Source organism: Mesoplodon mirus, assembly GCF_964341445.2.
Source record: "Mesoplodon mirus genome assembly, chromosome: 15".
NCBI classification, from domain to species: domain Eukaryota; kingdom Metazoa; phylum Chordata; class Mammalia; order Artiodactyla; family Ziphiidae; genus Mesoplodon; species Mesoplodon mirus.
The window spans coordinates 22,592,308-22,605,361 of NC_138991.1; the positions used below are offsets into that span (position 1 = coordinate 22,592,308).

General features: G+C 56.7%; 1 protein-coding gene across 4 annotated transcripts in view; it reads left to right on the forward strand.

Annotated features, from left to right (window-relative positions):
- The first annotated feature begins 285 nt into the window (after positions 1–285).
- The window catches only part of MTCL2 (microtubule crosslinking factor 2), a 66,745-nt gene continuing 53,976 nt past the window's right edge, over positions 286–13,054 (forward strand). For all 4 annotated transcript variants that reach the window (XM_082645809.1, XM_082645810.1, XM_082645811.1 and 1 more), the window contains exon 1: positions 286–1,084. In XM_082645809.1, coding sequence (XP_082501935.1) covers positions 410–1,084 — 675 coding nt within the window. In that variant the 5' untranslated portion in view covers positions 286–409. The remainder of the gene's footprint in view (positions 1,085–13,054) is intronic.

The window sequence follows — 13,054 nt, forward strand, 5'->3', positions numbered from 1 at the left end:
GAGGCGGCTGGGCGGGGAGCTGGCGGGGCTGCGCGGGGGGCGGGCCGCGCCGGGCGGAGCCGGGGCCCGGGCAGCAGCCGGACTCGGAGCCCGAGAGAGAGATCGGCGTGCAGGCAGCCGGGGCCCGGGCGCGCTCCGGGGGCGCGGCGAGGCCGAAGGGGCGGGCGCCGGGCGGAGCCGGAGCCGGAGCCGGGGCGCCTGGAGGCGATCGGGCCGCTCTCTCCGAGCCCAGGGCAGCGGAGAGACCGTGCGGCGGGGGTCGGGGCCGGAGCGCAGCCGGGGGTCTGAGGTGGGCCGAGAGGAGCCGCGGCCCCAGCGGCCGGAGGGGCGCCAGGAGCCTCCCACGGGGCGCGGAGGCCGGGCGGGCCCGGGCCATGCGCGCCGCTCGCTGAGGCCGAGGGAGGCCGCGATGGAGGTGCCGGCGGGGGAGTCCCCGGCTCGGGGCTGCGGCCCCCCGCCCGCTCCCGCTCCGGAGAGGAAGAAGAGCCACCGCGCGCCGTCGCCGGCCCGGCCCAAGGACGTGGCCGGCTGGTCGCTGGCCAAGGGCCGCCGCGGCCCAGGCCCGGGCTCAGCAGCCGCCTGCAGCGCCGCGTCCTCGGCGCGGCCCGACAAGAAGGGGCGTGCGGTGGCGTCCGGGGCGCGGGGCTCAGGGACCCGGGTGGCCGGTGTCCGCACTGGGGTCCGCGCCAAGGGCCGTCCGCGCCCGGGGACCGGGCCGCGACCGCCGCCACCGCCGCCCAGCCTCACCGACAGCAGCTCGGAGGTGTCGGACTGCGCGTCGGAGGAGGCGCGCCTGCTGGGCCTGGAGCTGGCGCTGAGCAGCGACGCTGAGTCGGCGGCCGGGGGCCCGGGGGGAGCCCGCACCGGGCAGCCGTCCCAGCCTGCGCCGTCCGCACAACAGCCTCCGCGGCCCCCCACCTCCCCCGAGGAGCCGTCGGTGGCCGCGTCGTCGGTGGGGAGCAGCCGCCTGCCACTCAGTGCCTCGCTCGCCTTCTCCGACCTCACTGAGGAGATGCTGGACTGCGGGCCCGGCGGTTTCGTGCGAGAGCTGGAGGAGCTGCGCTCAGAAAACGACTATCTCAAGGTGAGGGCGCTGGTGCGGGAAAGGGAGGCCGCGGGGAGGCGCGGGTGTCAGCTCCACCGGCCTGAGGCATCAGCCGGCCCGCTGTCCTACCGCACGAGCTGGGAAAGGGGCCTAAACCCTCAGGGGCTCCCTTACATCCCGCTTCCCGTTGTATCTGGGACACCTTCTCCTGAGGAAGGAACCTGGAAGAGGAGACTGCCCAAAGGACCCTGATTTGGGAAGGGGGGCTTGAGAAAAGTACTTTGGAGGATGCCTAGATGCGGTACTTGGGATGGGGGTGGGTACTCAGTGAGGGGCTGGACCTCTGATGCAGCTGCTCAGAGCCTCCACCCCGAAGCCAAAGGCCAGGCCTTTGGCGGCTCTTTTTTCTGGGACAGGCACTGCTGTGCGGTGCTGCCAGGGAGACCTGTGGCCATCCCCTGCCAAGGAGAGGCCAGAACACCATCCTGAGTCTTTACCCAGGGCTTTCCTGGCTCAGGCCTGTCCCTGCCTGCCTTTCAGGGCGGGTCCGGTTTGAAAGCATTGACATCTGGGAACATCCCCTTGGCTAGAGTCCGACTTCCGCCCTAACGGTCCCACAGCCTGGGAGGATGATGTCGTGGGAGAACCGGTTCAGAGGCAGCTTCCCAAATCCCAGGGTATTGTCTTCTGCCCAATTTGGGACAGGCCCTGTACACACAGCAGCTGCATTGGTGCCCCACGGCAGTGCCCATCTCCTTCCCATGTTCCCAGTGAGAGGAGGGAAACTGACATCTGAAAGGGGCCTTTCCTCTGGGGGCGGGGTTGCGGTGTGGACCTGAGAGTTTCCCCGGGAGAGCAGGCTTGGCCTTCACGCTTTCAGTGGACATAAGCACCTGCTGGGTGCAGGCCAGGCTCTGTCTGCCCACTGCCTGGCACCGAGGCAGCTTTAGGGACAGCCCAGCCCTGTGTGTCGATATTGACCTGGGAAGCTTCATGGGTTCTGCCGCCACTGGCTGGACGTGGTTTGGAAGAGGCTGAAATGTACCTACTCTTATTAGTTGATGTCCTGGCACAATACCCAGAGCACCCCTGGCCAAGAGCCACCGAGTTCACGGCACTCTGCTAATTTATGTCTGTCCAGCAACACTTAGCTTTGCATTGTAGCTCTTCTGGCCAAAAGGGTTTCTCTCTCATTAGAGTTTGTAGGTCTTACTTAACTGTGTCTCCCCCTCCCTATTTTCCCCAGCATCTGCTATCCAGCGTACGTTTAGTCACTGTTGTAGAATAGGACAGGGTCTGTCTGACTCAGAATAATCTACCCCTTTAGCTTCTAACCTTTCCTCAGGCCAGGGCTTAGTTTTCTCATCTGTTAATTGAGAGGGGAAGCCTTCCTAAAGACCCCATTCGCTGTTGACGATCAGGGGTTCAGTCAGCTCCTATAGTATTCAAAAGCCAGTGGTGAGGAGAAGACAAGTGGAGGGTGGGTGAGAGGAGGGAGACAAGCCAGAAGGAGGCCTGGCCCTGCCCAGTTGGTGCTCTGAGCTGCTTCCAGTACTCCTTGCCTGAGCTGCTCTAAACTCAGACCCCGAGCTTCTCACTCCTGTCTCCTGGCCCCAACTGCTCCCCCTGGCAAGGGAAGATGGGCCATAGAGCTTTGCTTTAGGGTCTCACACACCCACCCCTGTGGGCTCCTGTTCATTCCAGGAAGTCAGCAGGCAGAGCTCTGGAGTCCCTATGAGCCACCCATGACTGTTAAGATGGAAAATAGTTCCAGAAGGCTGGGGATTGAGCCTAAGGTCTCACAGGGTCCAGGGCCAGGCTGGGGACCTTCCACTGCCTGGGTCAGGGTGCAGCCTCAATTTCCCCCATTCATGCAGTGTTTCTGGCTTCATGTGCAGGCCTTAGGCCACTGTTAGATCTGGGGTCTGTGCCTTCCTGGCTGTGTGATCTTGGACCAGTTACTTAATGTCTCTGGACCTCAGTTTCCTCGTTGTATAAAGGGACATCACACATCTTCCAGCCTTAAGGGTTAAATGAGTTATGTGTGCAAACACCACTAGAGCGCCTGGCCTGTAGCGAGCCTCAGATGAGGGTAATCTCGATCACTGCTATTCTCAAGTGGTACGTGACACATTTCCATGGGCGCTTTTCATGTTCTCTTGTGGACTCCATGGGGGCAGAATAGATCCTCCTCCCCACCTGAAGCAGTCCCGGCCCCTCGTTCATTCATTCACCAACTACTTATTTAAGGCCTACTGTGTACCAGACACTAGCGCAGATCTGAGGATACGGCCATGGGCGAGGACGAAGTGTCTGTTTTCATGGAGCTGTTCGTCTAGTGGGGGAGACTGGGATTAAACAATAGTCACACTGCGTCACAGTACGGATCGTGATAAGGGTGGGGAGGGACACAGTGTGCCGAGAGCACATGAAGCTGGGGCTGGGGGTGCTAAGGGAGGCCAGGGGCTGAAGGATGAGATGGAGCCAGCTGTATAAGGAGCTGGAGTAAGACCATTCCAGGCCAAGGGAAGTAGGAAAAAGCTCGTGGATTTCGAGGATCAGTGCCAAGGCTGGAGAGAGGAAGGAGATTGGATGGAGAGGTGAGCAGGACCAGACTGTGCGGTTACACTGTGTATACATGGGTCAGTCCCTGAACTTCTCTCCAGCTGCCAGCCTCACAGAGGCAAGATGAAAGTCTAGAGGCCATGGATGTGGGCCATAGATGTAGAGGCTGTTACAGGAGGTGTTGTTTTGTTCATTCTACAGATGGGTAAACTGTGGCCACAGCGGAGAGGGGACTTGTTCCAGGTCCCAGAGCCTGTTCTCCAGGCAGCCAGGCTTGGAGTAAGAGTACCTTGTACTCTTGACGTGTTTCCTGCCCCTCTGGGCCACTTTGCTTCTAAGATGCAGGATCTGAGTTACCAGGAGAAGGACTTCAGATCCCCAGCGTGTTCAGTCCTCGTGCTGCCTTGGGTTGAGTCCCACTGAGTCCAGTGGGGCCCTGCTCGAGCTCACCTCCCAGCTGGCGGGCGGCACTGGGAACCATCAACTGGGGAAGACCTTGCGGGTGACGGCAGATCTCCTGTGGCATGAGGCTTACTCTGGGGCCCGAGTGGAAAAAGTGGAAATGGGGCAGCTCTCTCTCAGTGAGACGATAGGAGGAGCTGCTACAGAGAAGGGAGTGAGCTTGCTGTCCGTTGAGCTATTCAGAGTTATTCAACCTTGCATGTTGGATAAAGACATGGGGTTTGTGGAAAGCAGCTGGCAAACGGCACAAAATGTGGTGGTTGTGATTACTTGAGGAGGATATTTATGTGGAGGCTGTAGTTGAGTTGCCTGACCTCAGCCAAGGAAGTCTGAAGGTTATTAACTTTTAAGGTTCCAGGATTCTAAGAGACAGCTTTGGCTGCAGGGCAGACATGTGGACTGTTTGACCTTCAAAACCCTGGTGGTCTGAAGTCTTCCATCTCCCCGTCACCACTAACTGTTGCCCATGCACCTTTTGAGGACATGCTGGGAACCCACCTGGTGTGGATGGAAGAATCTGAACGTTGGAGCCCAAAGACCTGGTCTAGAGACCTGACTCTGCTATTTACTGTGTGGCCATGAGCAAGTCACTTGGTGTCTCTGAGCTCTTTTTTTTCATCTATAAAATGAAGATGATGGAACCTGCCTGGGCAACTTCACAGGACTGTTTTCAGGAATCAGGGAGGGAGGTGTGAATAGATAAGAAGACATTTTGCAAGCAGTGAAATTCCGCATCTTTTAGGGAATTGTTATTATTGTCAGCCAATGAGCAGATAGGATGTCAAAGCCTTCATTCTTGAGGGAGCTGGGAGAAGCCAGGAGGCTGGATCCCCCTAGCTTTAGGATGTTGATAAATCAGGAGCTGCTCCGAGGAGGCCAGGAAGGAGTGATCACATTCCATGCTGTGTGGGCTTCATGAAGTGAGGCCTCCCCACCTCCTTGGAGGTTCTACATGTGAGTGTTTGAAGTGTAGCCAATCTAGATGTCAGCCAGAAGGGCCCAGAGGAAGCATCTAATTCCCCTCCAGTTCCCATAGTACACTTGGGTAAATGGAGGCTCCTGGTCACACAGCCAGGATTCCAAACCTGGTTGGTCTAACCCTGGGTCCTGTTCTTTCTACAGTCCGACTGGAGCATGAGCTTGTGGTCGCTAACAACGTGTCTAGTCTGGGACATAGGTTGTCGAGAGGAATTCTGTTGTGTGCAGGGCTCCAGGCTAAGGCTTCTTGGGAGCAAGTAGAGAATGACATCTGCTGGGACCGAGAACCTGGAGCCTGCAGGCAGTGTGTGGGGGACATGTGCCTGCGTGTGTGTACATGAATATGTACCCTGCACCAGTAGAAAGTGTGACTGGGACCAGGGATCTGAGGTCTTGGAGGAAGTGATGGGGGTTTGGATCAAGACTTAAGGGTTAGATCATGGTTAGGTTGGAATCCAGAGTGCTGGGATGTTAGAGCTGGCCTGGAGACCCCCAGACCGCTGACCCCCGGCCTTCTGTGGTTCTTGCTCACAAATGCCATCGACTATTAGATCATGTCCAGGGTGCCAGGCTCTGGGTTAAGTCAGTCCTTTACTCCTCACAGCAATCCTGTGTGGAGGGTTCTGATATCAGACCCATTTGACAGATGAGGAAACCGAGAGGTTATGTAATGTGCCTGAGATTGCACAGCCGATATACTTGGGAACCTCACTAGACAACCCCAAGGAGCTCCCTTCCCCAGTCTCTCTTCCACCCTCTCCCATGCAGGAGGCAGCTTGTGCCTCCAAGTTTCACAGAGCAGGGTTCTCACCTGGTTTTGCCAGTTATAAGCTTTGTGACTCTGGGTGAGATTCTCAGTCTTTCAGAGTCTGTTTTTCCTTCTGAAAAATGGGAGATAAGCATGCCTGCCCCAGGGTCATGGGGACCCTTTTCCGAGTGATGGTATAGATCTAGTGCACAGTAAATGTTAGTGCCTGTCCTGGTTGTCACCATTCCCGTACCTGCTTCTAGGCCCTGTGCCAGGTGTCTGGGGCAGTAACCCACAAGTTGTGAAGCTCTCAGTTCCTGGGAGCTGTAGGGGGAGGACTCCAGTATATCTGTCACTGTTGGGGGGAGAGGAGTGGTCACCATGGTCAGCAAAGCTCCTGGCTAGTCCCAGCCCTCCCTGTGGCAGCTGAGAGGTGGCCTGAAAGAAGCTGCTCTGAGAACTGGGTCTTTAAAGATCCTCAGCTGGTCGCCTGTCATGGGGGGCGGGGGACAGCTCCAGCGAGATGGAGAATGAGATGCAGAAGGTGAGATGGCTGCTGCTGAGGCCTTAGGGGGACCACGAAGCTACCAGGGCTCCCAGCATTCCTTACAGAGGAGTTTGGCCTGTGTCCCTGGGCACACTCTTTCTTGCACACACAAACACATGTACACATATTCACAGCGTGTGCTCAGAGATCCACGACTATTCATACATGTCTCACATATACATCCAGGGACATGCTTGTGCTGTCTGTTTGCAGAAGCACACCTCCAGACTTATTAGGGAGGATACCTGCTCAGAGAAGTACACAAACCCATGCAAGATACACCACGTCCTGTCTCATCACACCCGCAGTTATCAAACAGACACAACAGAGACTCACACCATCTAGGAGACTGCTGGCTCAGAAACACACCCTTACACACCCCCAGACACACTTGGCCATGTCCCAGAGATGGGCACACTCTGGAGACACCCTCAGACATATCGGAAGCACACACGCATATGCGGGCGCACACACAAACCCACACAGAGTCATTACACTCAGGTGCTCGCATCCGCGGAAATCCAGATACGCCCCTGCCAAGCGGGCACAGACACAGCTCATCACCCAGCCACCCCCGCTGCCTCTTTCACAAATAGAGCAAGCAGCAGAGGTCCTTGCACACTTGGGGCTCACAGACACACACCCAAGAGACACACATGAGCAACACATGTAGCCACGTACATAGAAGCAGGACACGAGCACAGAACACTCAGATGTCAGGCCTGTAGCATTTGCTAACAGGAGCCAAAGACCCACAGACCAGGTTACCCAGACACACACACACACACACACACACACAAACTGGCTGTGACATTTCAGCTACACAGAAACACAGGAAATCCTGGCCCGTGTCTCCCTGGAGCTCATGTGTACAAACTACTGTTTTCAGCTCCTCCACGAGGCTTCCTTCCACTAGGCTGCTGGGAACAGTGAGGAGTGTGGCAGGGGCTTGACTTTGCAATCTTCTGGATCTGGGGGTCCTAGGAGCCTGGCTGGGGCTGCGTGGTATGTAGGCAGATAAGGGGCTGGCAGGTCACCAAGGTGGAGAAGATGCACCGAAGGCCCACAGGCCCCGGACACCCAGCACTTGGGCCAGGGCCCAATGAGCTGAGTGAAATGCAGCAATTGTCAGGCCTGCCAGCGCCCAGGGGCAACTCCCTTCTAATTTCCTTGGAATTTCCTGCTTGCCCTCATCTCCGGCCTCCTCCCCCTCCCCCTCTGCTGGGGACTGTGGAGGGCCATGCCACTGCCATCCCTAAAGGGCGCCTGATTCTGCCTGGGAAAAGAGGCCGGGATAGAGAAGGTTGGAGGACATGTGGGCACTCAGAGGAGGGACCTGGAAGACTTCCTGGAGGAGGAGGCATTAGAGTTGAGGAGTTAGCCTTGAATGACTGCCTCTGTGTCCAGCTGCTGGGACCGTGCCTGGCACATCGTAGGGACTCAATAAATATTTGTTGCATGGTTGAAGGAAAGGCAGTGATCAGGGTCTGCAGATGGGCTGCAGGCCAGCTGCAGGCTTAAAACAGAAGAGCTGGAGGGAGTTGGGGGGGGGCAGTAGTGAGGGAGAGGCTGGGAAGGGGAGTTGGGCCTGCTGGGGAAGGGCACTGAATGCCGAACTGAGCCGAGGCATTGTGAACACCTTGCTGGGAGGGGGCCGTGTTGACCTATAGCAGAGCTAGGAGCTGCCTCCTTTCCATGTGTCTGTAGCACCGGACACAAGGCCCCAGGGCCTCTCGGGAGGGAGGTGGACAAATTCCACCTTTGGGATCAGGTCTGGGGCCAAACCTTGCTTTGTCACCTCCTCCCTGTACATGAACCCCACGTGCAAGGCCCCCTCATCAAGCCTCAGTCTTCCTATCTGTAAAATGGGAACTTAATCCCTTTCTTGCAGAGCGCTTGGGAGGATTAGTATTCAGGTATATGGCACATCCAGCACTGTCCTGGGCACAGTGGAAGGGAGGGATCCCTTCCCTGTCCTGTGTAGCCTCTGGGGCAGAGAGAGTGCCCCAGAGGAGGGGCTCGGCTAAGTTCTAAGCAGAGGCCTGACCAGCAGCCAAAGTTATTACTGCGTTCATTGCCCCGGGTGCCCCATAGGCATGACCTCATCTGTAGTCACATTCTCTTCCTTCTGGTGCCAGAAGGAACTTGGAGCTGGGATGGGGAAATATCTAAAGACTCTGGGGTGTTCTGGGCCAGGCTGGCCCTGGCATTCACTGGAGGCCCACAGGTCAGCGGATGTCGCTGGCCTCCCTGAGGAATGGCAGGGAGTCAGAGAAGGTGGAAGCAGCAGGCCAGCCTTTCCCTTCTCTGGGGTCCAAGGTGGTGAAGAGCACTGTGGTCTAGAGCCGGGCCCACCTGGGCTTGAATCCTGGTTCCGCCTTTTCCTCTATGAGCTTTGCCTTTATAAGCCTCAGTCTCCTCATCTGTAAAATGGGGATGCTGATACTCCTTTGCTGATGGAGGGTTGCTTTGGGGTCCCACATTCTAAGACTGGGGTGAATAATCTCCCATTGCCTGCACTGCAAAGAGAAGCTCGGGCTCCAATAGAAAAACTGTTTTGGGTCCCTGTGGCTAGGCTGGACCAGTTAAACATCTTTCCCCTGGTTTTGCCCCAGATCCGCATGGGATCTTCTGGGTCAGTTGCATCAGCCTCTCCCCTCCACACCCCTCCTGGGCCCTGCCCAAGTGCCTGGGTGGCCTGTGTGGTCCTGCCTTTCTCAGCCTCACCTCACCCCTGCTCCACCCAAGTTCTGAGCGCTCCATGCACCCCAAGCCTCTATCCCTGCATTCGTCCCACTGTGGGGGCCTTTTTACTGTAGTTCTCTCCCACCTCCCTTGGTTTCCTCCTCCACCTTCATGTGTTCAGCTCCAGGCCAGCCTCCTGTGTTAGACACGTAGGGGCTTCCTATAGGCTCCTTTGGGGAATTTACCTCTACAGTAATTAGATTATTAATTGCATAATTACAGTTTTCACTCCAGCCCCTCCCCCTGTGTGCTCTGCATGAGGGCAGGGATCTTACCAGGGTGGGACTTAACCCCTTCCTTTCACACAGGCATAAGTAAACTGAAGCTCAGAGAGGTTAAAGGGCTTGCCAAAGGTCACACAGCCTGCAAGTGGCAAGAGGCAGAAGGACTGGGGTCTCGTGATGCTCTTTGCTCAGAGATTTGGCTGTAGCCCAGAGGCCCTTTGGGGGATGTTTTAAACACATCCAGATCCAAAAGCTGCCTTCCTTCCTGTCAACAGAGAAAGTACAGGAGGGACACTGTCGGGTGTCCCCACTGTCAGTGCCCCCCAGAGGCATCAGGGACTGCAGAGGTCTCCCTGCTCTGGCGGCTGAGGCCTGGAATGGGGCAGTGACAAGCCAGGCCTGGCCTTGGTGGGCAGTGGTCTCCGGGCATCTCCTCCCTGCCCACCCCTTCCACACATGCACACACACACACAGCTCCCCACCAGAGAGAGTGTCTGTGGTCTCATGCACAGGGCTGTGCCACATCTGGGAGGCTCACTCCTGATTGCCTTTGGAGCCTTCATCTTCCTGAGCCTCTGTTTGCTTACCTGTAAAATGGGCATAAAGTAATAACACTTTCCTCAAAGGGACTGTCATTGAGATAACGGACATTCATTCAGAGCTCAGCCCGGTGTCTGGCACATAGTAAACCCTTGTAAATGTTAGCTATTATGATTCTCACTGTTGTCCCATTATAGAGACTGTCTAGTCTAGTTTACTAGAGCTCAAATTGGACTCAAATCCTGGCTGTGCCATTGAACTGTGACCTTGAGTTGACCTTTCTGACCTCAGTTCCTCACCGGTCAGTGGGGATACAGTGAGATAGTGTGTGCTACCTGGCACCCGGGGAGTGCTCAGCGAGCTCCGTGCCTGTTACTGTTTATTGCTGTTGGAGAGGTAAGTTCAGGACCCTGTCTTCCCTCATGACCCTGTGGGTCACTGGGACCAGGCAGCCTCCATGCCAGTAGGAGGGGGCATTGTGTAGCATGGCCGTGCCTGGCTGGGGTCCTGGCCCTCCTCTTCCAGGACCTTTGACCCTGACTCCCCTAAAACTAGAGCCCAGCCTCCAGGCAATGAGGCTAAGCTGGGAGGCGGGAGCCCAGAGTCCCTCCCTGCTTGACTCTTTTCAGTCTGGGGGACTATGGAGTTGTCCCAAGTCCCTCTCTAGGCCTCAGTGTCCCTGCTTGTGAAGGGATGGTGTCTCTGGGTTCCCCTCCGCCTGCTGCTACTCCCACAGTCTTGGCTTTTGAGCTGGGAGGAAAGTGGAGCTCTGCAGAGCCTTCTGCCTCCTTGGGGTCCAAGTGTGAGGATCTCATCTGGAGCCTTGACAGACCCTGGAGGACAGGCAGAAGGGACAGCAGATGGCTGCCCTGGCCTCTCGGGGGTCTGGCATGCCGCCCTTGTGGCCACTGCTGGCCCAAACTGCAGGTCAGCCCTTCCGGGCTAGGGTGAGTGGCCCGGGCCAGAGCCAGGGTGGCAGATGGGCAGGCAGCCTGGGCTTTGGCCTGAGGGAGGGACCGTGGGAGGCAGGGTGGGGTGGGAGAAGGCGGGCCAGGCAGAGGCTCCCGCAGAGTGAAGGTTCTGGGTCCCTTAGCTCAGCTGTCATTCTTCCTGGGTCTGTTGCCCATTGGTGGGTTGGGTCCCTAGAACCTGGGCAGGAGGTGATAAATTTGGGTAAGGTTTGAAATTGGGCAGGGACGCAGTTGGGCTGGGACCTGTGATACGCTCCTTGAAAGAAACACGGGGTTGAGATGAACACAATGGGCTTAGAAGGGTCTGGAAGGCTTCTCTGAGGAGGTGGCATTCAAGTGGAGGCTTCAAGCAGGACGGGGAGCCGGCAGTGGGAGATGTGGGGGAGGGGAATCCCGGCAGAGGCTTAGAGGTAGGACAGTCTTCTGGCTGCTGGGAGAAGACCCGAGTGACTATAGAGTGTAGCCAACAAGAGGAGGAATGGGGGGAGATGAAGGTGGACAGGTAGGCAGGATCAGCCTTCTGTTTTGCTTTCAAGTCCGGTGATTTACATACCGTGAAATGAGTTTTGACAAATGCACACAGCTCTGTTAACCACCACCGCAATCAAGACAGAGAACCATCGACCGACCTCCAAAACTCCCCCGTTGCCCCTTTGTAGTCAGTTCCTCCCTCCTCCCCCAGCCCCTGGCAACTGATCTGTTTTCTGTCCCTATAGTCTTGCCTGTTCCAGAGTGTCATGGAAATGGCTTAATACAGTACGTAGCCAATGGATTCTGACTTCCTTCACTTAGTATAATGCATTTGGGCTCCGACCACGTGGTTGTGGGTATTGGCATTTCCTTCCTTTTTATTGCCAAGTAGTATTCCATTATATGGATGTACCACCATTTAGCCATTCACCAGTTGAGGGACATTTAGGTTGTTTCCAGATTTTGGCGATTGTTGGAGGGTTTTAAACAGGAGAGTAACAGTTTACAAAAAATCACTCCATGTACTAAGTGAAGAATAGATTGACCATCATGGGGACTAAATCCAGTGATTTGGTGATGAATCTGGCCCACCATAGATATTCACTAATTGTTCATACAAAACGGCTGTGCTCCGAGGTAGCCAGGGAGGCTTCTTGGTGGAGGTGACATTTGAGGTGGAGCAGTGAGGAGGTGGGAGACAGATGCAGAATGGAAGGAGGCCCAGGCAGTGCAGAGTCCCCGTCGGAGCTGGGTGGGCTGAGACCCCGGCTCCCTGCTCCTGACCCAGCCTTAGTATCCCAGGGTTTCTAGAGTGTGGTGTGCAGGGCCCAGATCAGAGTTCCCTGGGGACACTGGGTGAACAGCCCCCTCCCAGGGTCCACCCTAGCCCTGTGGGGGCTGATTCTCTTGGGTGGGAGCTGGCCAGGGGACCTCTGCGCTGGAACAGTCTCTTCCTTGGTGGCTGTTAAGAGGCTGCCTCCTCGTGCCTTCAGGAGCCTCCTGTCCCCCTGGTTCCTTCCCTGTCCCCTGTGGGCCAGCTGGGAGCTGTTGCTGAGGCTCACCCACCCATTGCTGCTTGCTGTGTTTCTGCAGAGGGGCTTCGTGTTTGGTCACTTTCACCTCCAGCCCCGTGGGTCGGGAGACCTTCTCACCATCTACTTTCCAGACCAGTTCCATCAGACCCAGGCATGTGGAGTCACTGCGAGTGTCCAGTAGCCCCACATCTCACCCCCGCCTTCTGTCCTCACTGTGCGGAGATTAATCATCTTACATTCCTGTAGGTTTCCTGAAGAAAGCATTCCTTCCTGGAACATTTGTTTTGGCCGCACGGAAAGGCTTGCAGGAGCTTAGTTCCCCCACCCGGGGTCGAACCCGGGTCCACGGCAGTGGAAGCACCGAGTCCTAACCACTGGACTGCCAGGGAATTCCCTGGAACATTTTTTTTATTTATTTAAATTTTATTTTTATTTATTTATTTTGGCTGCGTTAGGTCTTTGTTGCCACGCGCAGGCTTTCCTCTAGCTGTGGCGAGCGGGGGCTACTCTTTGTTGCGGTGCGCGGGCTTCCCATTGCGGGGGCTTCTCTTGTTGCGGAGCATGGGCTCCAGGTGTGCAGGCTTCAGTAGTTGTGGCTCTGGGGCTCAGTAGTTGTGGCTTGCAGGCTCTAGAGCGCAGGCTCAGTGGTTGTGGCGCACGGGCTTAGTTGCTCTGAGGCATGTGGGATTTTCCCGGACTGGGGCTCGAACCTGTGTCCCCTGCA